Here is a 26,736-nt window from a genome sequence, read left to right as displayed (position 1 = left end):
TTTTTTTTAATGAAAAGATAAGGTTCAAATACTGCAACTTAATTAATGCATTAAATAGATTTTCAATCTTGTGTTACATAAAAAATAATTCATTAATTAAAAAAATTATACATGAATAACTAAAACCGAATTTACGAATCATGTTTTCTCTTGTAGTATCAGCCATTTTGAGTTTGTATTTAACCATAACTGGTAACATAAAAATCAAGTAAACGTCCAAATTCACTAAGTCAAGACAAAGTTCAATGGAAAAAAAATCAGAATTACTAATGTAGACAAACAAGTTTTGAGTCAAAATTTCTCATCAACATCGTATTGACCTGGCCAGAAATACTCTGTCAAAAAAGCACTGCAGTGACGTGATAACGGATCTGATAAGTCATCTCCAAACCATGGCATCTTGTTCAGATCGAAACCCCTTTTTGCAGCATGTACTGCATCTTCTCTATGTTGGGTGTTTAAAGTTTCATTGTCTTCTTCTGGAACCCTATTGAGCTCAACATCCCCGGAGATGTCATATCCACCGGAGGAGATAGCATCTAGATCATCTTCTGAATCAGTGCCTGCTCCATCTAGAGTGTCAGCAACTATTTCGCCTGAATATTCCGCTGACACTGAATATATGAACATGCAACCAACAACATATAGCACTAGTTAAAAGATAATGATAACTTCCAAGTCATTCTAGTTATTAAGGAAAGAAATTTTCGGAAATATGAGAAGAGGACTTTCAAAATTAACAAATGCAAAATTAAATATTACCGTCTCCTTCTTCAGTAGTTTGGACAGATTTCTTGGAAAGAAGCTCTCTAATAGCACGTTCTATATACTTGAATTCCTCTTTTGAAGCAATCTCCAACTCAACACCATGCGAGTTATTAAAGCGCATCTGCACCATAATAAAATGTATAGTTGATGGTCTATTTTATAAAACATATCGTGTCTCTGTAATTCACTTACTGTGCTAGAAATTTATTACCAACCGTTAATTCAGCAAGTATGTCTTCAGATGTCCTACCAACTACAAATGTCACAAAAACATAGCCAAATTTCTCCTCGTACCTTGATCCCCATTCATGAAGTTCCTACAAATTTTAGCATCAATGGAACAACTATCACTGGTTAAATGTCATAAGTATATAGCAACTTAAAATTATTATTTTTCAAATAATGTTGAATGCAAGTGTTTAAGAGTACGACTAATGAACATACCTGCACAGTTGCTTCGTTCGCCGTTTCCAAGTATTCATTAGAACAAGATCGACCTGATAAAGCCTCCAACCAAGACCTAACATTCAACTTACGGGACCATATGTCTCTGGCAGCCGTAATTGCATGTTCCAATGAAGAGAATGGAGAGGCCATAGCCATTTTGTTAGCGAACGTTGTGCCTGCACAGCATGATGAGAAATCCTCTGTTTTCATTTCTCCTGTTACAACACCTTTTTATATTAACTATACTTGTCAATGATAACAATATTGTAATTCAAGATAATTTACTCGATGTCATAATTTTCTTTATTGGATGTTAAGAACAATAACAATGATGATGAGGAACTGGTGGCATTCATGAAAATCAACTTGAAATGAGAACTTAATTCAAATACGAAAACACAGATAGTAATGTAACCAGCAAATTGCGCACATCATAAACACTGTTAAACTTATCTAACACACACATATACTATGAAAATGATGCACATGTTTTGCCTTATTTTCACTATGGCACATAATCTATGTTATCAGAACCATCTGCTACTGGGTCTTCTATATCATCATCTCTTGTCAACTGTAAATCACTGATGTCACCTGATGCTGACATGTTCAACCCGGGCTGAGGAGAAAAAGCAGCTTCAACATCCTCATTCTCTCCTCCCATGTCATACAAGTCTCGTAGTTTTACATGAACCACTACACTCCATTCTTGATCTACTTCATCACGTACATAGTACACGAGCTGAGCTTCTGATGCCAATATGTACGGTTCATCCTCTTCTCGATCACCAGTGTGAATTGGACGAGCGAAATTAACGCTGATAAGGCCTAGATGGTCTTCTTTGATTCCTCTGCTCGTAGTTGTATCAGCCCAAATACATTTGAACAAAACCACTGTGAAATGGCAGCTGTAGTTCAGTTCGATGATGTCCACAATTTTTCCATAATATGGAACACTACCAACAGCCACTCTGTTGTCACGCATGCTCGCATAACTTCTTGTATTGGATGAGACATAAACTCTACTATTTTGTGTTTTCAGCCCATCTTCCTTTGTGATAGTTCTAAACTTGTACCCATTGACGTTGTATGACCCAAACCGTCTTGCCTGAAGCATGGGACCACATGCCAGCAACTTCATTTCTTTCGAATATACGGTACTATCCATTGGAACCTAGCACTATAAATTAGAGTTTGTTCGTATTAAAAATTGAAATTTACAAGAAATAATTCTAGGACAGAAATAAGTTGGTCAGCTTAAATTTCAGCGAACCTCACGCTTGAATCGGCTTGGAAATTCTGCATGCACAACACGGTCTATCTTAGAGTGCGACCTTGTTTGATCCCGTAACTTTCGCTTGGTTTTTGACCTAAATTTACTTTATGACATAACAAGAAATTATTCCAACGACTGAGTGTTTGAAATTGGTTATATTCGTGCTTAATGATTACATGTGCATACTTACTCAATAAATGGAGCGACGGCCTCGCAATTGACTAGCACATGACGATGTGCCTGATCTCTTTCCATTGGGGTTAGTGCAAAATGTGATACAGCCCCCGAAGCTTTTCCAATTTCAGGAAACATAGTACATCCTGCATTGTTTGTTATCTCAACAGGTCGATCGTTAACTCGCGTTGGACGGTTGATTCTAGTCTCAGTATTATCCAAATATCTGGAGCAGAATGTCAAAATCTCCTCGGATAAATAGCCCTCCGCAATTGAGCCTTCAGCTTGTGCCCTGTTACGCACGTATTGCTTCAATCGTCCCAAGTACCTTTTACATGAATCCGACATAACGTTTAGTATACACGTAAGAAAATTGGAAAAAGGATTCTTAAATGAGTTTATTAGCACGCTAACCTTTCTATTGGATACATCCACCGATAATGTACCGGGCCACCAAGTTTTAGTTCATCAACGAGGTGCACCGTAAGGTGAACCATGACAGTGAAGAAGGATGGAGGAAATATCATTTCCATCTGACACAGAGTTTGCACAATATGATTCTGAAGGGCACCAAGCTGCATAGGATTTATAGCTTTTCCACAGAGTTCTCGGAAAAATGAGGACAGATTCGCAATCACATTCGATACCGGACTTGGCAATGCATTCTTCACCAATATTGGAAGTAATTGTTCCATTAGAATGTGGCAGTCGTGACTCTTCAACCAATACAACTTGCGCTGCCGGATGTCAACACAACGAGCAATATTGCTCGAGTAACCATCTGGAAAGACCACGTTCTGTAGAGTCTTCAGAAATACATCCTTCTGTGGATTCGACATTGTGAAGATTGCTGAATGATATTTACCACCTTCGTCCGGCCACAATTCAGGCCTTATGCCCATGCTTTGTAAATCTTTGCGAGCTTTAAGATTATCTTTTGATTTGACGCTATTGTTTAAAATAGTGAAGACCACATTGTCACAAATGTTTTTCTCTATGTGCATCACATCAAGGTTATGACGCAACATGTGATCCTTCCAGTACAACGAAACCTTGATATTAACAACTGGAAAGGAGACTAGTGTTTAAAAATGAAAATGGTGGTACCTGGATGAACGTGTAGTTGGAAATTGAAGAAACCCTCAGACGACTGTTGTTGGCACCCAAAATTTAAAAAGAAGTAGAGTGGAGATAATGAGTTTACAATTATACTTAAGTGAAATCTGTTATTATATAGTCGACCAAACTCATTTAAAATATAAGATATTATCAAGTCTATTTTGAAGATAAGTAATAGAAAAAATGAATTTGCCTATATGCTCCGGATTTACAGGCTATTTTTGAACAGAAGCCTTTTTTCAGTTACAAATAATTAAATAGAAGGCTAAATTAATTAAATAAAAAGGTTAAATTAAGTAGTAGGAGAAATGGGCTACTCAACTCAGATAACAAACAAATTTAAATTTGAATTCAAATAAGCTAGTTAAGTAAAAGCCTATAAATCTGATTGAGATGAAGTTGTTAGGATTTCAAAATATCACCCAACGTTTTAGCAAAATTTGAAATTAAATAAGCTAGTTAAGTAAAAGCCTAAAAATCTGATTGAGATGAAGTTGTTAGGATTTCAATAAAACCACCCAACGTTTTAGCAAAATTTGAAATAAAAAAAAGCTAGTTAGGTAAAAGCCTATGAATCTGATTGAGATGAAGTTGTTAGGATTTCAAAAACTACCCAATATTATAGCAGTGTCTCCCCTCTTCATAACCTACTATGCGCCTCTTTCACCCCGAACCAGTTTATACTTCTTATTTCAGATTGATTTTGCACGAACTCTTCTTTTATTCCTCTGCACATTAATCATGTCCTTCTAATCATTGAGAAGAAGGCTCTTAAATTTAACCAAAGGGTTGAAGTGCTTCTGAAACCGTGATTTTTGGTTGTATAATTTCTGCCCAGTCACTTAAGGTGAATAAATTTGTCCATCATTGTTCCTTTTTCACTCTTATGTGATTAATTTATATTGTTTATATCTTTCTGCAATTTATGAATAGTTTGATGATGAATTTTTCCTATGTAACAGATTTTCGTCTTTTGCATTAGCTCTTTTTCGTAATGTTTTTCTGTTGTTACTGCAACATTTAGTTCGAAACAACAAAGATAAGCACTGGGTCACGTTGTTATCATTTTTTATTCTCCAAATTGTGCCTTCAAAAATTATTTTATATTCTTTTCACGGAGTTCGAGCACAAGCAGTCCAAGCAGTTATAGCACAAGCACTACAGGCAGGAGCCCTTGATTCTCTTCTTTCCACGGAGGTCCGACACAGTTCAAGCACACCAGCGCCTGCTGCCTGTATCAGCGTCCTCCATCCACCGCCGCTGTAGCACCCCGTCTCTTTTCTTTTTGCCCTGTTCTAGTTCTATTCTTCCAGATTCTGGTCCATTTTCCTGTTTAATTTTACTAAGTTTTATTGATTTGGTTAATTATTTGATTTTGGAGCGAACACACTTGGGCCCAACTTCTCAAAGTTCTTCATTCATCTTCGAATTAACTTGAGGCAAATACTTTTGTGGCCCAATTTCTCCTTCCCCATTTATTTATTTATTTATTTATTTTTATCTATTAATGTCTTTTATCTATTTGTCTCTCTCTAACTTTTTTTTTCCGTCTTACAAAACATACACACTCTTCCTCAGTCTAACCCAGAATTGGAACCCTTTTCAATTTTATTTTGTATTGTTTGAACTCAATAAATGAGACACAAAAAAAAAAATCTTATTATAAATGGAACAGTACTTTTCTATCTCTACTGAATAGGTTACATGAGAAGTTCATATTTTGGACCTATATATTGAAAATGGACTTATGGCTGTTGCTGTAATTATTGAGATTGTGTGATCCTTTTTATCCACTATAACGTGACTGATTTTGCTGCCATATGCTTACCGATTCAATTGGATTGTGTGTAAACATTGCTGTTTACATTTATGTTCATCATACTATCATGCTATTCTTGAGTTTGAATTGCAGTTTGTTCGCTTATCTGATATATTGTTCACATATTGCTGCTGGGATTTCTGAGGTTGAGCTGCATTTTGATTAACTGATTTTGAAACTTAGTTCTTTCTCCAACCATTAATCTGCGTTGACTGTGATTGTGTTTTTACCTGTAGGAACAAGATATGATTTTGTTGTTATTCATTCATCCATTGACTCGAAGATTCTATTGTTCCTTGTGTTTCGGTTCTGGTCATTTTTTTGTTTACGTCTTTTGATGCTTTTTGTTTACCTCGATATCTGAAATGTTGCTGTCCCTTTTTGTTTATGTTGATCTATTTTTTTTTAAATTCTGTCCACATGAAAATTATAAGCTAAGTAGAAGCTTTGTTGTGCTTTTGTTGGTTCTGGTTGTTCCTTTGGTTTGGACAGGAGGGATAAATAAATCAGACTTTGATTAAAAATGGAGTTTTTTTTTTTTAAATTCTGGTTTTAAAATTGGATGTTAAAAATAAAACCATATTTTAAATTTGGATATTTTAAAACCAGATTTAAAATCGGATTTTTAATTTGGATATTAAAAAACTGGAATTAACATCAGGTTAATAAATGACACCAGATTTAAATATTAAACCCGACATGAAACAGGTTTTTGTTTCTTCAAACCCGTTTTAAACCGGTGTCTCTTTTTAATCCGGTTCCAGTTTGGTATGATGAACCATAAAATTGGTTCTAAAGTGGATCTTGTTTGGAGTTTTGAAAATCCAAACCATGGTGACCCATACCTAAATGTTATGAAACTGAATTTTTCTCCCTTTGGTTATTGATGATATGCTTCTTTACATGCAAGATAGACCTGTTACGTACCATTCAGACGTTTGCAACATTTACAAAATTAATTAGAGATACCTGAAAAAGTTGTTGCTATAAATAGGTTGAATAAGTATCAATTTTTAATGAGTCTTACCCCCAATCTTTGGATTACGGCCTCAACACTGGGCAATGACTGGTTTAGGGAAAACTTAATACAATAGATATTTACACCTCAAATGTTTCTATTTAACAACTTCTCTAATGCTCGATTTGCTAAGGTTACATTAATTTCTCATCTTACTTAGACATTTGTTTGTTGGGGATGAAAAGTTGTTGCCATTTCATTTTTAACACCACAGAGTTTGTCTACTTTATTAGCACCTTTGAAAGTTGATAACAGACTTGTAATGATTATTTAATTTCATTTATTTGTTATTATTCAGCAACAAAATTGCTATATAATGTCTTAAATGTTGTCTGAAACTTGATTGATATAATTGGTATAGTCATTGTGCACTATTTGGTTTTCCATTGTCGTTCTATTGCTGGTTCTCTAATGACCTTTTGTTGTGTTAAGGAATAATCAAATGCCAAGGAAACCTCGGTACACCATTAGTAATGCAACCGGAGTTGTAGCTGGCCCTAATAGTCAAACCCACGCTACTCCAGTGAGTTATTTAACGCACCAGTTTTTTAGAATGTTCATTTGCCTTTTAGTGTATACACTTCTTCAATAGAATTTGTGGGAAAATCGAATGAAATGAATTGATGTTCTAACTACTTTGTTTTTAGCAAACGGATGGAACGCATGATACGGGGGAAGAAACTTCGAGTGCACAACGACGTGCAAGAGCCCCTCCACCTCCGCGTTCCGGCAACGGTGCTCGACAATCCCGTGTTAATGCTGTACCCTTTCGACCACCTCGCAATGAAACACGGATGGCTTCGTCAAGTGACGTTGGGGACACTCGAGCTCCTGCGACAAATAGAAAGCATCCACCGGATTCACATGAAGGTGTAGATGACCATTCAGAAGATGAAGACTATAACCCGGAGGCGGATGAGATCGAGTCATTCGATGACCATCTAGACAACATGTTTGCCGCACATGAAGTTGAACATCAAGTCAATGTAAACCGCAAAAAAAAGGACACTAATTATTGGGTTGTTGATGTCATAGGTATTCTTCTGATGCTTGCTTCTTAGTAAATGTAATGATTCTTCTCCGTGCATTATATTCTCTTAGTAAACTAACATTTGTATTTTGTTCATTGCTGTTAGAAAATGGTGTGATCTCTTCTATGGAGCTGACTGTTAAGGAGGCATTAGCACTTCCTCCTGGAAAGAAGATTGTTCTACACCATAACAGAGAGTTGCAATAAGTTGGTCAGGCAGCGGGCTTATTGAGCGGGTTCTTGGGGACATTGGGGTCTGATTTTCAACAATTACCAATTTGTGCAAAGAGTTGGAAGACAATGAGTAAGGCTTCCAAGGAGCATGCGTATGACCAGGTTAAGGTAATGTTTACTCTTTTGTTTGATAAAGTAAGGCGCTACCAATGCTCGGTGTAAATTGCTGTTTTTTTACATATTAAATGAACAATAGAAGGAAAGGTTAAGACGCACACACATGATATCGACCATACGAATTTTTGTAGAATATTCGATAAATTTCTAAGGAATTTTTTGTATAGTTTAAATTGCACTATATAATTATACAGCTTAATCCCCAATTAATCTGATCCTTCGTGTATAGCAATGTAACTAATAATTGTAGTAATAATAATAACAACAATAATGAAGAAACTTATAAACCTCATGAGAATGTTAAAGCTGCTCCTATTGCTATTAATTAGAGAGTGACTAGCTATTATTTATGATTTTCGGTTAGATGAAAATGCCTTTCAAAATTAAAATTGGAACACATCCGCACAAGTTGATTATGTTACCATTCTAACTTTGAAATTTTGAACGATTATGTGGTTTTAATTTTTTCTTGAGAGATTATTTCATTGTTTCCTTTCTATGGGGATGCTATTTTTTTATGCAGCAACTCTCCGTTAGTAGGTGAATACACAATTGGTTTTCTATTTTATTTGTTTTAGTCTGGTAAAATAGAGAAGGATAGTGCATGTTGGGTTTCTTGTAGTTGAATTCTGTGAGTTTTGTTGTAGAGAATTGTTGATGTAATAAAGTATGTATTTTGGTAATACATAAGTCTTTTTGAGGTGGTTAATTATTATATGTTGTCTTTTGATTTGAACTACTTGTAGCGAGTCTTCCACTATGAGGACGATAAAAGAGGGTGGATAAAGCGGGAAATTTTACAAAGAATAGGAAACTGCTGGAGGAATTCAAGAAATCATTTGTTCCATAAGGTTTATGACGAAGAACTAACTTTTGAGGAAAATATCAAGCGTAAGCCAGTAGGAATAGAGGCAAATCATTGGAAAAAGTTTCTTCAATATCGATTGGACGATGACACGCAGGTAACAAATATGTAGTTGAAATTTCAATGTATGCGATTTTAAATATGCTGAATTTATTGTGATAGTGGAAAAACTACTACCCAAAAGGTCATCACTTTATCATTTTTTTTTGTTTCCTGAAGTTGTACGCTCAAGGCTGATTTATAGAATCATTAATAGTGTAGTAATTTATTCCAATAACATTTATTTTTTTTCGTTTTTTGTGCAGGAGAAGTGTAGAAAAAATGCCGTTAATCGTTCAAAGCAACAATACACACATACCGGAGGTTCTAAAACGATGGCAAGAAAGAGACACGAAGAAGTAATTAATTTAATTTCAGTTCAACAATATTGACGTGTTTCTGGTAATACAGTGTTGTGTTTAATACAAATGTGTGTTGATGATTGTTATAGGAGCAACGACTGGGAAGGCCTATTGGGAGAGGAGAGGGATGGACCATGAGTCATAAAAAAAAGAATGGAAAGTATATGAATGAAGAAGCGCGTTTGGTTGGGGTAAATCATGTTCATTACTTTTTCAAATTTCCTTTTGCAATTACTATTATTGAATTTAGATTAGTGTAAGTCCGGACCTCACATGTTTGCAGGAAGCAATTGAATTTGTTGAGAGCCAAGACCCCTCTAGCAAGGAATTTTCACAGAATGATTCCCTTGCACAAGTGCTTGGAAAGGAGCACCCAGGAAGAGTTCGTGGACTTGGTATTGGTACATGTCCGAGTCGGTGTTTTCGTAATATTCCAGAGCAGTCGGACTACGGTGTACAGATTGAGGAGTATCAAATGGAGATTGTGAAACTCAAGGCAGAAGCAGCAGAACTCAAGGCGGAGGCAGCAGAACTCAAGGCAGCAGCAGCAGAGGAAAAGACAAAGAGACAGAGAATGGAGGCAGAGGCAGCAGAGGAAAAGGCAAAGAGACAGATAATGGAGACAGAGGCAGCTGAAGGGAAGGCAAAAATACAGACAATGGGAGATTTGTTGACATACGTAATCCAGCAACAAGGAGGTCATTTGCCACCTGAAATAGCTGCGGATTTGGATTCTTTGAGAAGTGCACCAACCTCATCCCATGCAAGATGATGTGTGGACACTAATGATTTGACTTATCAGTGTTGGAATCTTTATACTCTTTTATTATTTACTTTCGTAATGACTTTTGAGATATTTATTTGTAGTTTTTTATTTTGTTGACTTTATTTGTAGTTTACAATAATGGATGCAAATTATCGTTATAATGATTCACCTTTGCATTTATTAATTATGTTTTGTTTCGTGTGTTGTTTTTGGATTGATTGTTGGTTATTTGAATAAATTAATGCAGTTAAGTGGATGAACATATAAAAAATAAAAGAGTTGTCATTTTCTATTATAAATTCTGGTATTTTTTTTAAAAAAAAGTGTTACTCAACATTTGGCAGCGGTTTTAATTCCGCTGCTATATTCATAACAGGATTAGTAAACGTATGGTATTTTGCAGCGGTTGACAACCGCTTCAATCTCCCTTAAATCATATTTTGACGATTTAGCAGCGGATGAAACCGCTGCAAAATAATTTCGCTGCAAAATACCATTTAGTAGCGGTTGTTCCAGCGGTTACTAATAACCGCTGCTAAGGGTTTAGCCGCACACTATCTTTCAGCGGATTTATCAACCGCTGCTATCCATTTGGCAGCGGTTAAAAACCGCTGCTAATCCTATACATAACCGCTGCTATCTGCCGGATGTGGTGTAGTGAAAAGATATATACAATAATAAATAAGTGTGCTTCTTAATTTTTAATGTAAATAATAAGTCGCCAAAAAGCAATAGCTCAAATGGCATAGTTTCCCCATACTCAATTAAGAGGTTGCTGGTTCGAGTCTCCATATCTTCGATAAAAAAAAAATGTAAATAATAAGTCAATCCAGGGATAAATTTATTAATTATTTATGGATAATATTTAGTAAACCGCATTGAGTCAATTCTCGCATAAGTACGTAGTTCATGCATTAGAATTCAGACTATGAATCTTGCATTACAATTTAAAAAATGAGACTAATCATTTATATATCTATTTTTTTAAAGGAAAAGTATAGGATACCAATATATTATCTGCTAACTTATTGTTAACAATAATTAATTATTATATTTTAAACACATATATAAAGAGACACATCCAGAAAATATATTTATAAAGACACTTCTATTAAACACAGCAATTAAAAAAATATTTTTATTAGACACATCCACAAAGACACTTTCATTAAACACAGTTATAAATAAGAGTTGGCAAAAGTTGACAAAAATGCTGTTGGTAACGTAGCGAAATTATTTTTTAAATGGTACAATACAAATGCTCAAATAAAGAACAAAGATTAAATTTTGCTAGAGAACAGGAAATAATGAGAAAGGAAATTCAACATCCCCATGGACAAAATAGGATTTCTTGTAAGACAAGTGTTGGTGACCGAAAAAAAAAAAAGAAAAATTTATTGTCGAAGACTACTAAATTTAGAAAAGAGAAAAAAAATTATATCAATCATTAATATAAAATACATATTAAAATTCAAAACATGTATTAAAAATAAATTAAATAATTATAACTTATTTTAATGTATAATTAGTATTTAAAAAATAATCTTACTAGATGACAACGAGAGATACGAACGTGAACAACGAATTGTATTTCAGGTTCACTAATAAAAATTATATTTAATTAATTCAAAATTTAATTTTTAAAATTAAAATTAACTTGTTTTTTTATCATATTATTTAGGTTTGTTAAAAAAAAGCGTGGTTCTTTGTGTTTTCTCTTTTTTTTAAAAAAAAAAAAACACTAGTATAGCTGCGTGCTATAGTCGTCGTTGAGTTAGTAAAAGTTGAAGAAAAAAAACAATAATTTAGTACAAGCATATATATAGTATATACGCCGTTGGAAGAAAGAAAACTTTTAGAAATAAAACTCCGGTGGATAGCAACTTGTTAGAAAATTAGTTATTACTTAATGATTTGATGCTCTAATTGCAACTTCAATTTCAAATAACACTAATTAGCTGATTTCATTTCTAATGGCTTTCGGGCATTTGGTCTCAATTCCCAGATCAACTTCTTCCATCAACACTGTTGGTACACATCTTCTTCCTTCTTCTACTTCTTCTCTTTTGAATTAATTATGATAATAATGCTATTATTTTCCATTTAATGAGTGAATTGTCTTCTTTTGTACACAAGAATGGTCACAAAGCAATATAATACATCATGCATCCAAGAATGTTTGGGAGATGATAATAATTACCTTAGTCCGTAACCAATCATTTTAGCTTTGGATTTTGATTATGAAAAACAAAAATTGTTAAAAGGCTTCTACCAATTTGATAAGATTTCAAGTTTTCAACTAAGTTTCACGTAGAGCAACACTTATATATGACGCGACCAATAATGGACCCTTTTTTTGTATATCAAATAAAGTTATATCACTAATAAAATTTATTATCTTTACTAATATTTGACTAATGATAAACATTAAAGATTTAATTCTAAATTATAAATTTTAAATTTTAATAGTATAAAATTACGGCATTGATTCAAAATGTTAGCTAATATTGATAAAAAAAAAATATTTATTGGCCTCTTAATATTTCTTTTTTTTTAATTTACATAACCCATCAAATCTGCATTTTAATTTCATAAATATTCAGGGATTTTACTAATGATGAAAATAAAAAAATAACATTGGAGACATGAAAAATTGAAAACTTAGTTTTAATATTTTAGTGTAAAAAATAATCATAATTTATCTTTTTTTGTTTTTTTTTTTGTATTTATTAATTATTGTTATAATAAATACATAATAAATATATAACTATAAATATTACATATATAAAATTATATTAAATTAAATATAATATTTTAATTAAATTATTATTTTAATTTCTCAGTATTACTCAATAAAATATAGTAATAATTGAAACAGACAAAATAAAACGAGAAAAATTCAAAATAGTCCTGACAATTATTTCGAAAAGACAACGAAGTTCCTGTGTCAAAAAAAAAAGTTAATATTATTTTTTTGGTATAAGAACTAATCAATTTCCAAAAAAAAAGATCAAAAATTGAATTAGATGTTTTTTTTCTTGAATACTTCGTTGTCTTTTTGAAGTAATTGTCAGGGACGAGTGGGATATTTACTCAAATAAAACTACAATCTCAAATTATAAATGAAGGAAAGAAAGAGTTTCAGATAAATAACAAATCATGGCTGCGGAATTTTTATTATTGATGCAATCTTGAAATTATAACTATTAGTAAATTTTTCTCTCTTCGTATTTGCTTGTTAACAATAGTGAAATTGTCAGGTGGAAGTTGCTGGAAGAGTAAGAAATTCGCCACATATTACTATGCAAGTATGGCTCTCTCTCTTCCTATTCTGTGTATTACTGATACTAGTTAATAAAATATTTATAATTAATTTTAATATAAACCTAACATTAAATATTTTAATAAAATAAAAATTAGACTCTAAAAAAGATCATCCAGACATACATGTGTATCTATCCATATATTAGTTATTGAGTTAATAGTCAAATTCATCCTGAAAGATTACTAATTTTTTAAATTAGTTCTCAAATGATTTTTTTAGTCATATTAGTCCTTAAAAGATAAAACATAATTCAAATTGATCCTTTCGTCAGTTAGATGATTACGTGTCACGTTAAGTGTCACATATCACCAGATAATTGGTTGACGTGTCAGGTCAGTGACACCTGGCACGCCACGTGTCGCTTGACATGTAAGAAATATATTTTATAATCATAATAGTTTCTGAAAGTCCAAATCTAAGTCATTTTCATTCCTAAAATTTTAAAAATTAATCAAATTAGTCCTTATATAATTTTTTTATTTTTTCATAATATTAAATTTAAAATATTTTTTGATAGTACTAATTTTAATATTATTTTTAGACTTTAATAAATAAAATTTTCTTTACATAAAATAATAAAATTATTATAAAATTATTTTTTTATTTGTAATTTAAAATTTTATATTTTTAAATTGTAAATTTTTTTATAGTAAAATTTTTTTATTTAAATGAGTTTATCAAATTATTGTTAATTATATATTTAAAAATTTAATATTTTAAATTTCATTAAATAATATAGTAGTTATTTTAAAATTTAAATTTTTAAAAATTTTAATTTATATTATTGTTTAATTTATATGATAGAATTCAATAATTTAAAAACCAATTTATATAATAAAACTCAATATGTTTAAAACATATTTTGTATTTCCTGTAAGCCATTCTGAGGTATATAGTAGTGAAATGGAAATCTTTAATTTTTTGTCACCCGCTAGCACGATATTGTCCGCTTTGGCACACAAGGTTTCACGATTTTGCCTTTACGATAGGGATGATAGCCGAAACCCCCCACACTCACTCGTTAAAACGCGTCATGCTAGGGAGAGGTATCCACACCCTTATAAGGCATGCTTCGTTCCCCTCCCCAACCGATGTGGGACCTTATAATCCACCCACTAAGGAAGCCCAGCGCCCTCACTGGCATATCGATCCGGGCTTCGGCTCTAATACCATCTGTAACAGCCCAAACCACCCGCTAGCACGATATTGTTGGGGAGGGGAACAAAACATGTCTTATAAGGGTGTGGATACCTCTCCCTAGCATGACGCGTTTTGACGAGTGAGTGTGGGGGCTTCGGCTATCATCCCTATCGTAAAGGCAAAATCGTGAGACCTTGTGTGCCAAAGCGGACAATATCGTGCTAGCGGGTGACAAAAAATTAAATTATTTTTAGTGAAATTATATTATTTAGTGAAATTTAAAATATTATTTAGTGAAATTTAAAATATTAAATTTTTAAATATATAATCAACAATAATTTGATAATCTCATTTAAATAAAAAATTTCACTGTAGAAAAAACTTACAATTTAAAAATGTAAAATTTTAAAATACAAATGACAAAATAATTTTATAATAATTTAATTATTTTTATTATTTTATGTAAAGAGAATTTTGTTTATTAAGGTTTAAAAATAATATTAAAATTAGTATTATAAAAAAATATTTTAAATTTAATATTATGAAAAAAATAAAAAAATTATATAAGAACTAATTTGATTAATTTTTAAAATTTTAGGGATAAAAATGATTTACGTTTGGATTTTCATGGACTATTTTGATTATAAATATCTTTCTTACATGTCAAGTGACACGTGGCATGCTAGGTAACACTGACCTGACACGTCAACCAATCATTTAGTGACACGTGGTACTTAACGTGATACGTCATCATCTAACTAATGGAAAGACCAATTTAACTTGTATTTTATCTTTTAAAGACTAATATAACTAAAATGAATGTAAAATTAGTCAAATTAGTATGAATTTTGATTTTTCAACTTATAGTCTTGCGTAACTTTCAAATATCAGATATGCATCTTTAAATAATTAATGGAATTTTTTAAATAAATAAATTAAATCTTATATTTATATTGATATATATTTTAAAAATTAGAATAAAATTGACTTTTTTTAATATTTAAAAAAAATAATTATTTTAATTCTATCTCTATTCTTAATTTTTTGTTTGATTAACTGGTTTTTCCAATTTTACTCTTAGCATATATACATATCATTATCATTATCGTTAGTCATCATTCTCTCTCTGTGTCTCCTTCATGAGTGTCACTGCTACCTAACTGCACCACCAACACCCCCACCTCTTATCCAAACCTAAGTGTAAACATGGAATTTTATTTTTTATTAAAACAAAATCCGGCTATTAATGTAAGTAGGTCACTGCTTGCAATATGATATGGGATAAAAATATGCTTACAATTTTAACCTTTTAACAATTGTTTTGTCATAGAAAGTTAAAATGATAATATCATTATTACAATGGAAGTTGCACAAGATGTCATATATATGTGACTAGTGCACTACAGTTGAAACAACTATCTATTATTAATTGTCTCAGTAGATGAATAGTTAATTAGGGTCTCAATTCTTAAGGCCAGTGCTAATACGAAAATTAATTTGACTTGCCAGGTTCTTATGAAACAAGAGCTTTATGGCAGAGTAACAGGAATGTCACAAAAGAGCAGAGTATGAAGACATGTTTGCAGCACAACATTTCAAAGCTCCATTATAAAGGCACTGAAGGAGGATCTACAACTCATCATAAAATTGACAAAAGATCCTTAATAAATGCAACATCTTCTGCACAATCACATGAATCTGAACCACAAGCTCATGAAAAATCACAAAACGACTCTCTAGAGTCTATTAAAAGGGCACTGCTTGTTTTTCTCAAGTTTAGCAGATTTTATGCATTCTTTGGCATGATGGTTAGTCTCATTCTTAATTTATATTGTTTTAATGTTTAACATTTAATTTAAATTTTAATTTTATTTCTGATATTTAAAACGTTCTATTTTATTCTAAATATTTTATTTCAAAATTTTTTTTCTATTGTTATCTTTTTTTTATTATTATTCTGTCATTTTTGTTCTCAAATTACTACAATAGTCACTATAATTATTACATATAATTATATTTTTATTGTTATTTAAAAAAATTATAATAAAAAATAATATTTTTAGTAAAAAAATTTTATTTTCAACCAAAAAATTAAAATAAAAAAAATAAAATATTTGAGAATAAAAATAAAACGTTTCAAATATTAAGGGCAAAGTTAAAACTTGAGTTAAACATTAAGAACTAAATCATTTCATTTTATTCTTTTCTATATTATTAATATTTAATGGTGTGTCTGGTTGAGGTAGCATTGTGTAATATTTATATATATTGAATTATTTATTTTACTTTTACCTTTCAATCAAACACACCCTAAATAAAAATTTGTCATTATTATCAATTGTCAATTTTATTTGTTTTGAACAGATACCAGCAGGACTTTCTTCATCATTTCTTGCTGTGGATAATTTTTCAGAGATATCTCCAATATTACTTGTAAAAGGAATCTTGCAGGTGGGCTCTAATTAACAACTTAGACAATTTATTTAATATGAATTTTATAATTATAATTGTATTTTAACTAATTTCATAATAGATATTATTCAATGAGTAGAGAAAGAACAAAAGAAATAAATTTAATAGTACATTACATGCATCTTTTTATTATAGAAAAGTGCTAATTTTCTGTTATTAATATAAAAATAATAGGTTTATAAAAATTTCAAAACATATTTAAAGTTAAGAGAGATGAATATTCTGCCCAATAAATAACATAAATTTGAATTTATATGGTAGTAACAAATTTCAAGTATGTTTGTATTTCTTGCTTTTAGGATTATTAGAAACTTCAAATTAATTATTTTAAAATTAATTTATTTGTTAGTCTTGTATAAATTGATTTATTTCAAATTACTTACCCTTTGTATAATTTAAAAATCACAATGATTTCTAGGCATTATGTATCTATTTCTCCGTGGTAGAAAATGTATTATTATGTGTTAAGCTTTGAGATGACGTTTGGTCTTGTTGCAAGTGTTTACCATTGTTTTTTATTTTGTTCCTAATATTTTATTTTTATTCTTAATGTTTAAAGAGATTTTATTTGCATCACATCCTTCTATCAACATCTGTAACAACATTTGGTCTTGTATGATATTTTGTTTGAACTTTGAAGTAATTCCTAATCCCTATTTGTTTTCCATATCCTGCCTAAAAATTGGTTTTTTTTTTTCTATTTTATAATGTGTAGTTTTACTTTTCTGAAAAAGTTTAATTAGAAAGTCAAATTTTTTCAGTAAAATATCAGTCAACTTTTTAAAATTATATTTTTTATTCTAAATAATAAACTCCAATTTTAAATCCTTAACTTTAAAAAATTTTAAATTCTAATTCTAAATTTTAAACTTTTTAAAAATAAAACTAAAATAATAATTTTTGTTAACTAATATTAACTGACCAAAAGGTGGTTTCTGTATTTTTTTTTTAAATAGTTTAATAATGTCAAATTTTCCCTCATGTTTCAGTATATGGTACCTTTCTTCTTCACGTTTCAATTTATCATGGGAGTGAATCAAGTATCTGACGTTGAAATAGACAAGGTATGTACTTATTACTAAAAGTCAACCATAAGTTCAATTTTCATTGCTTGAATAGACTAGGTGAACACAAATATACTACTTTTGCGTACACATTTTGAGCTAATTAGTTGTGTGTTTTTTTTTTTTTTTTTTTTATCATCTCTAATAAGCATTTGTTCAATATATATACATATAAAGTTACATTCATTAATTGTCTTGGTTAACATATAGTAGAGGTGTTTGTAGTGATGTTTATAAACTCATCTGCACCAAACTATTTTAAATAATTTAAAAATTATATTAAATTACTTTTTCATATATATAGTAAATTGATTTTAAATCCGTTTATAGTATATATATATGGTGCACTAATTCACAATAATTTATATAAATAAAATCAGTTTTAAATTTAAAAACCAGTTTAAAGTGATTTATATATATAAAAATAGTTTTCAACACATAAAAATTAGTTTTAGTGGGTTTATATATAAATAACTGATTTAACTCATGAGTGATCGACCAATCGAAACAATCAGCGTAAGTTATTCAATCGTCTTGGTTGATCTAATTGTCCGACGCAGTCGACCGAGATATTAGGCCAAAATCGATTCAAACAATTGAATTGACTGATGCGATTAGTATGATCAAACTGTAGAACGATTCACGATTTTTCAAAAAGAAAAAGACACTATTTTATAAAATCAGTTTTGTTTTATTTGAAACCAAAATCAAATCACAACACTGGTTTTTATAATTTTGTTTTTATGAAAAAACGTGGTTTCAATTCAGTTTTTTACTTTAAAAAACCTATTTCTTTAAAATGGCTTGGTTCTATTTTGGTTCACTTTAGATAAATTCAGTATTTTTGAGTACCCCCGAACGTATAGTCATAAATAAAGTATTATTTTAACCTTATTGCTTGTTAAGTTGCATATTTTGTTTTTTTATTATTTATTTATTTTTACCTTTGTTATAAATTTTGTGTAGATTAATAAACCAGATCTTCCTTTAGCAACCGGAGAATATTCCTTCACATTTGGAGTTATACTTGTGGCATCGTCTCTGCTTACGGTATCTTAAATATAGATCATCACTTTCAACAACTTCTTGTTATTTATCATAAATCATATATATATTCGTTGTTAGTACATTAAAAAATATTCAAAGATTGAATAAAATAATCTTTCAAAAAGATATTATTAGGGAGAAAAGGCTTATTCTTAATGCTTTTGTGCAGAGTCTTGGACTTGCATGGATGGTAGGATCAAAGCCATTAATTTGGAGTATTATTGTTGCTGCAGGCCTAATGGCTGCATATTCAATTAATGTGAGTTTCTTTAAATTTTATGTTCTGCTTATAAATATAAGTAACGGATTAAGGAGGAAGGACTATGACTCCCAAGTATTTAATAAAGGAGAAGTTTAGGGTCAGTAACTTATGTATTTTTTTGTCCAATATTTAACTATCAAAACAACGGAAATATTTGGTAACCAAAGAAAATCGGCCAAAAACAGCCATAATTTACCTTATTTAGCATTCATTAATTGTTGCGATAATTAATTAATGTTAAATAAGGCAAGTTCTGGCTGTTTTTTTTGTCTACCTAGCATTATCCCAAAACAAAAGTGAGTGATCTTTTATCATTAGATGTAATCTCACACTATTAAAAACACTATTGATGGTCAATTGATGGTTACAAAACACTAAAATTGCTGGCCCCTAACATTCCTCTTTTAAAAAAAATTAAAAAATCAATTTTTAAAATACTTAGCTTGTTGTCCCAATTTATTAATATAAATTCTTTTTAAAATAATATTGAGATAGATATTCTATAATTTAATGAATTTAATTAATAAATATTATGCTTATAAAGATTTCTAAGGAAATTAAAAATTGAATTTTTAATATATTTATTGAATAAAAAAAATTTTTAACCAAATTTTAATTTAATTTTGTTATCATGATATATTTTATGTTACAAGAAAATCTTTGGCCTCCCAAAAAAAAATTTTCTCAAGCTTCCTCAGTGGTCAAATCCAAAATGGATTAAAACAAAAATAAAATTAAAGATAATAATTTTTAACATGGGCCATGGTGTGATCCTGATTAAGGAAATTTCCTTGACAATAGATAGAAACACCAGAAATACCCATTTGAGGCATTTAGATGCAACTAAGCTAGGTCAAATTATTTTGATGCCCTTGAAAATATGCTTTTTCATTATGTTATTGATCTAATGATCTCCTTTCATGTTTAAGTCGAAGTTATATCCAACCCATAATTGAGAATTAATGTTAATTTTTTTCGAATTGTGTTAGAGAATATATACTAAAATATTTGTCTATTAATTAAATGAATATTAATTGATATTTTTTTAATGATAGAAATATTAAGTATTTATTATTTAACTATTTTTATAAATAAGTAATATATACCTTGATTTACATAAAAAAACTATCACGTAACACAAATAATATTTTAATATCTAGTTTATTCTTAAGTTATTACCATGAATTCTACTAGAGTCAATGACAAATTTCTTTCATATGATATTATAATATATATTTTTTTATCATAATTTTATATATTTCTTTTTCTAAAAAGAATCTTATATATGTATGTTAAGTTGTTCTCTGTCAACACACCCAAAAAAAAAAAAAAAAGTTGTTCTTTCTCTGTCTCTCTCTTCCCCTCCCTCCCTCCCTCCGTTGACTATAATGGTCTACACCGACATTTTGTGTGTTGATTTATGTTTGTAAATTGTAACTTTTTTATATCTATATATACTTTTCAGTTGCCTTTATTAAGATGGAAGAGATCTACATTTCTCGCAGTACTATCGAATGCAATGTCTCCGTTGGCATCCTTTCATATAGGACCTTTTCTACACATGAAGGTATTGTCCCACTAAACTAAAATTTTTTTGAGATATATTATTTTGTATGGTCACGTATTAGCCTTTATATACATAAAAATAACAATCAATGTTATGCAAAAAAGAATTTTGGTAAATAAGAAAAAATAATATTTACTTAATAGATATACAAAAAAAATTACCAAAATAATTGATAGCAAAACACTAATTAATAAGCTTAGGAGAAGTCTGCTGCCACAAGTTTATTTATTACTCAAGCATAAACTATTAAAATGATATTCGTAAGTTTATATCATTATAAAAAATAATTTCAAAAAATACAAATAACACATAAGTTTTTAAAAAAATTTAAAAAAATAACAAATAAATATATATATTATCAAAAATATTTTAGAAAGTAAATTTTGTTTCAATTTTTTTACAAATATCATTAAACAAATGAGAATTTTCATCTTAAAATTTGTGATTTTATTGCAACTAATTTTTTTTTCTCAATGACAAAAAGTTTATTTTTTAAAATAATAAAAAAGTTTAGAGATATATTTTGATTTTTTATATAGACATTAAACAATTATTCAAATATTTCTATAAAAATTCAAATCAAACATGGCCGAATAATTTGCTAAATATAAAATTTATTTGAAACTTAGAAAAACAATGATATTTTTATCATATTTTTAATTATTTAAAATTTTATTTATTATTTATATTTTCGAAGTTATTTTTGTAAATAATATGAATTTTCAAGTATCATTTGATAGTTTAGCCATAACGCAAGTTGGATTTGATAGTAATATGATAATATCTATCTATTGTCTATCATTTGGGCCTCAAACTGCATCCTCAAATCCAGCTAAAATGAAATAACAGAAAAACGTTCCTCCGGACATAAAAAAACAGAGGTTCCAAGACAAAAAACATACAAGGGTTCGTATCTATGAAATATAAACAAAACAAATTTCAAGACCAAAAAAAAAAAAAATGGATGTGTTTACAAATACATTAATAAATTAGTTCAATTTTGATCCAATAATGTAAAAAAATTTATACTATTATGCAGTTGAGTTAATGTGTTTAAATAAATTAAGTAGTATGCATGTTTAAACAATAATTATTTTTATAAGATATACATTAAACTTAACTACTAAAATCAACCACTATTATAAAATACACGTTAAAATATAAAATACGCATTAAAAATGAATTAAACTACATATATATTTAAATTATTTATACACAAATATATAGTGATTAATTTAGTAGTTAATATTTAGTGTGCAAATAATATTTTGTTATTTTTATTGGTGTAATAATATTATTCGATATTTTATGTAATTATACTAATTAATAATACATAAAAATAAAATCTTTAATACATTATTCAATTGCTTCTTAAAATATGAATTCATACATCGAAGTTGTTATCACATATTAAATATTGGAATGTATAATTATTAAATAGACAACATCGTTAACCAAAATTCTAGGCTGTCTTAATAAAGTTCATGACATAAACTTTAGTGACTTTTAATATGGGTTCTAAAAGACTACTTTTATTTAGTTTTGATTAATGCAAATTTCATGAAGTCTAATGCAATTTTTTGTTTCAAATACGTGCGATGACCAGACCTTTGTGCTCAAAAAGGCAGCTACCTTTTCAAGATCTATGCTTGTTGGTTGTTTCGTCATAGGTTGTCTCTACACAGTAATATCTATATCAAAGGTAAAATTTTTTACAATAGAAATACTACACAGTAAGACCGATAAGCATTTTTATACTCCAACAAAGTCAGATTATACGTATGTCTACACTCTACATATACATTCTTGTTCTTCTACTACTTTTTTTTTTTTTCTTTTTTGTACGCACCTTTCGTCTACCTTTCTTTTCTCTTTTTTTTTGTCTGCGTTTTCTTCTTCTCCCTTCTCTTTATTTTTTTTCTGCATCTTCTTCTGTTCTTCTTTTCTCCTCTTCTTTTATTGATATGTTTCTCTTTTTTTCTCTTTCTCAAAAAAATCAAAAATAAGAAAAGAAAAAATAAAATAAATGAAAAACAAAGAGAAAAAAACAAGAACAATAAAGAAGAAAAAATTGCAACAGTAGAAAAAAAATTTAATATTTTTATAGTAAAAATTCTTTATCTCACAATTAAAATTTTTTGTGTTGTTGTTTTATTTTTTATAAAAGTTTATAATTTTTATAAAAAATAAAACAAAAACTAGCACATAAATTCTGCATTTTTTTTTTCTCTTGCTGCTCTTTTTTCTCCTCTTCATTCTTCTTTCTTTTTTTTTGTCCATATAATTATTTTGTGTTTTGCTTCACAATAACGTATGCGTTTTTCATTTTTTTTTTTATAGAATTTTGCAATTTTTTGTTTAATATTTTTGTTTCTTCTCTTATATTTTGTCTATGTAGTTATTTTGTATTCAACTTCACAAATTTTTGTGTCTAATTTTATATATTTATTTGATTTTTTATTTGTTTATAAAATTTTTCTACTTTTTATATTTAAAAATAAAAACATAAATTTAAAAAAAAATACATAACTTTATAAATAATAATACAAAAATTCTTTTTTCTTATTCTTCCTCCTCTTTTTCCTCTCTTCTTTCTTCTTTTATATCTCAAAAAAAAAAAGTCAAAATAAAAAAAACTGAAAAAAAAAGAAAAAAAAAGTGTTCGATTCACATATATTTTGTGTGAGTAATTTTTATTTAGTTAGTCAATAACTAAGTTAACTTGGTTAGACTTGGACTTAATCATTATAAAAAATATTTGTATATGTAACAATAATCTTAAAAAACATTAACTTTAATACTTTTTTATTAGATGTATTTATACACAAGATTTAACACTTTGGTGAGAAATAGGATTTAGGGGATGTTGAAGGAGATAAGGCAGCAGGCTTAAAAACTTTGGCAATACGGTTGGGTGTTAAGCAGGTAATTATTTTTCTTTCCTGTATTTTCTAAATATGAGGTTTTGGCATATTATATATCGGGCAATGCTAGGTAGACAAAAAAAACAGCCGAAACTTTTTTTATTTAGCATTCATTAATTGTCGCGACAATTAATAAAAGCTAAATAAGAAAAGTTATGGCTGTTTTTTGCTAATATTTTTTTGTTACCAAACATTTTCCTTACCAGATGTATTCATTATTTATCTTTTTCTAGGTATTCTGGCTATGTATATCACTTATTCAAATGGCTTATGGAATTGCTATCACAATGGGAGCATTATCTCCTGTTTTATGGAGCAAAATTGTTACGGTAATAACGTGATATTTGCATATATAGATTATTATAATTAATTATTAGTGTGTAGTAATAAAAAATGTGCCTCAGTTTATAGTTCGCCTCTCTCTTCGCAAATTTTTACATAGAAAAACTAATGAAAATTCACAATGTATATTAATCTATTCCAAAAGTTTCAATGATAGTGATATTATTTCGAATAAACTATTTTGGGGTTTAGACCATTTTTATAGAAAATAAGGCATTTTACTCTAATTCTTTTATTCAATTTATTAATATCTTAAATTTGTTGTAATTTTTAATTTATTAGGTTTTGACACATGTCATCATGGTTTTATACGTTTGGAATTATGCTGTTAATTCGGTAGATTTATCAAGCAAAGATTCGTTGCAGTCCTTTCATATGTTTATGTTTAAGGTAAGTAATAAATTTATTTAGAGTTTGTTTGAAATGCTAAAAATTAGAATTCTCAAGAGTTGTTTTTTTTTTTTTTGAAATAATTAAAAATGAATATTTGAATTTTTTTGAGAATTTTAATTTTAATTTTTTTATTTGTAAATTAAATAAAAAATCTGATTTTTAAATCTATTCACACATTTTTTAAACTTAAATTCTATTCTATTAATATATTATAATAATTTTAAATTATGAAATTAAATTTTAAATAAAAATAAATTATTTTTTTTATTTTATATTAAATAATTTCTAAACAAGCTCTTAATATATAAAACAGTATGAGGTATTATTTTATAGGCGAATGCATTTTGCTTGTTATTGAATTTTGTACAATAAGTTGATTATGTAAATGGAGTGGCTCCATTTTTTTCCATGTTAAAAAAATTAAAGATCGTTTGTGTTTGATCCAATAAAACCAAAAGCTAATTTTAAAATTAACTTCTTATATTTTAACTACTATATATATTATTTTGTTATTTCAATTCAACTACCCTAGCTGAATTTCGGTTAAATTTTTAAATTTTTTAACTTTTATACTGATCTGATTTTCGAAACTTTGGATTTGTTTCTTGACTTAATTTATTCCAATTCTTTCTCAATTAAACGACTGTATGGATAAAACTATTATGCTTATGAAGACTAGAGTTATGAGATTTATCGTTTTCATATTTTTTGTTTGCAGCTTGTAACTGTGGAAAGTGTCCTTGTACTCTTTGTTCGTTGAAGAACTAGTGAGATTGTGGATTTAATAAATGGTGCAGCATTTTTCATACGTTTCAAGTAGATGAATCTTCGTGCAACTTTATTATATATTTTTGTTCAAGTAAATTACTGTTTTCATAAGATAGATATAATAGGTGTTTCCGTAGGCAAAAATAAAAATGTATTGGTATAATAAATATATGACTTAATGAGAAACTGACATGTGAATTATATAATTCATATCAAAATATATATTTTTTATTTTTATTTTAAAAATACATAATATGTTCTTTAATATTAAAATTCACTTCAAATTAATCATCACACAAGACTAAAATATTTTTTTAATTAATTTTTGAAAAAGGGTTAAAGAATTTTTTAATATTTTTAAAAATAGTATTTTAAGATTAGTATTAATTAAAAGAATAAAATATCTCTTTATGTTTAAAATTATTTAATTATATTCTAAATGAATATTTGAATGTGATTTTAAAAAGAATAAAATATTTATAGAATTAATTTAAAAACACTACTACAGACGGCGATATCTATAGAATTATACATTAGCATCATTTTCACACTATTCGACGTGTAAAATATTATCAATTCATATAACATAACGATGGTTAGGCCGTTGGTAAATATAAATCAATTAAAATTAATTTTTAATTATATGTCATTGATAACCTGCCTATTAATAAGACTATTTGTTATTTTTCTTATGGGTACTAGTTAAAGAAGAGCGTATGTGAGATATATTTGCTAAAATTAGTTATTTTTTGCTATAAAATAGCAACATTTAGAATTAGCTAGGAGTAGGGGTGGCAACATGTATCTTATCTGCGGATACCCAATTTGATTTCACTCGGTCGGATAGGATTGCCAACTCGATTCGCAGCGGGTAGGGTAGGGTACGGGTATGGGTCGGGTGCGGGTTGTGTCTCAACCCTACTCGACCAACCCGCACCCTATATATGTATATGTTATATACTTATATAAAAATATGTTTTAAGTGGATGTTGAACCAAAGACCTCTCACTAAATGCAAAAGATTCTTAGTCATTAAAAAATATCATTAATTGATAATTTAATATTTTTTTTTTACATAAAAGGCAGTTCTATTTTAAATTATCATCAAATTATATAATAATGTTGCATCTTTTTTTGTAACACGCGGGTAAGGTTGGGTACCCGCGGGTTAAGAGTGGGTAGGATTAGGATTGAGATATTTTCAACCCACGGGTAGGGTAGGGTTGAGTTTATATAAAAATCTCAACCCGCGGGTAGGGTTAAAGTTGACTCCAAACCCTATCCTACCCTATCTATTGCCACCCCTAGCTTGGAGTTAGTTATCCTTGGTTATAAAATAGTAAGGTTCAATGTATAATTATGTAGAAAAAAAATTTCTTTTAATAACACGTTTTTTAA

The 26,736-nt window shown here is 29.0% G+C and overlaps 5 protein-coding genes across 5 annotated transcripts; 4 read left to right on the top strand and 1 right to left on the bottom strand.

The window, feature by feature from the left end:
- Positions 1-291: 291 nt before the first annotated feature.
- On the bottom strand, positions 292-1,425 carry LOC148549758 (uric acid degradation bifunctional protein TTL-like). Its single transcript, XM_088495776.1, has 4 exons — positions 1,213-1,425; positions 984-1,085; positions 763-889; positions 292-614 (listed from the first exon to the last, which is right to left on the bottom strand). Exons 1-4 carry the CDS (start codon positions 1,423-1,425, stop codon positions 292-294), a joined length of 765 nt encoding a protein of 254 aa, XP_088351902.1.
- Positions 1,426-7,063: 5,638 nt separating this feature from the next.
- Positions 7,064-7,858, top strand: LOC148549757 (uncharacterized). Its single transcript, XM_088495775.1, has 3 exons — positions 7,064-7,144; positions 7,269-7,656; positions 7,758-7,858. The coding sequence occupies exons 1-3, from the start codon at positions 7,064-7,066 to the stop codon at positions 7,856-7,858; spliced, it is 570 nt and encodes a 189-aa protein (XP_088351901.1).
- A 93-nt stretch (positions 7,859-7,951) lies between these two features.
- Positions 7,952-9,384, top strand: LOC107611427 (uncharacterized; the record flags this gene model as incomplete). Its single annotated transcript, XM_088495774.1, has 5 exons — positions 7,952-7,993; positions 8,749-8,978; positions 9,124-9,127; positions 9,173-9,265; positions 9,358-9,384. Coding segments are annotated over exons 1-5 (396 nt in total), but the record flags the coding sequence as incomplete, so codon positions are not given.
- An 18-nt stretch (positions 9,385-9,402) lies between these two features.
- LOC148549756 (uncharacterized) lies at positions 9,403-10,040 on the top strand. Its single transcript, XM_088496091.1, has 2 exons — positions 9,403-9,459; positions 9,552-10,040. The coding sequence occupies exons 1-2, from the start codon at positions 9,403-9,405 to the stop codon at positions 10,038-10,040; spliced, it is 546 nt and encodes a 181-aa protein (XP_088352217.1).
- A 1,836-nt stretch (positions 10,041-11,876) lies between these two features.
- Positions 11,877-25,548, top strand: LOC107613081 (naringenin 8-dimethylallyltransferase 2, chloroplastic). The gene is made up of 13 exons (XM_016314930.3): positions 11,877-12,065; positions 13,295-13,342; positions 16,009-16,307; positions 16,864-16,950; positions 17,961-18,035; positions 19,002-19,085; positions 19,252-19,341; positions 20,810-20,911; positions 22,518-22,613; positions 23,765-23,836; positions 24,069-24,164; positions 24,460-24,567; positions 25,289-25,548. Exons 1-13 carry the CDS (start codon positions 12,008-12,010, stop codon positions 25,328-25,330), a joined length of 1,257 nt encoding a protein of 418 aa, XP_016170416.1. The 5' UTR covers positions 11,877-12,007; the 3' UTR covers positions 25,331-25,548.
- The last annotated feature ends 1,188 nt before the right edge of the window (positions 25,549-26,736 follow it).

Source organism: Arachis ipaensis, chromosome B8, assembly GCF_059453495.1.
Source record: "Arachis ipaensis isolate K30076 ecotype BB chromosome B8, ASM5945349v1, whole genome shotgun sequence".
In the NCBI taxonomy this organism is placed as follows: Eukaryota; Viridiplantae; Streptophyta; class Magnoliopsida; order Fabales; family Fabaceae; genus Arachis; species Arachis ipaensis.
This window is presented reverse-complemented; position numbering and strand designations above follow the sequence as displayed.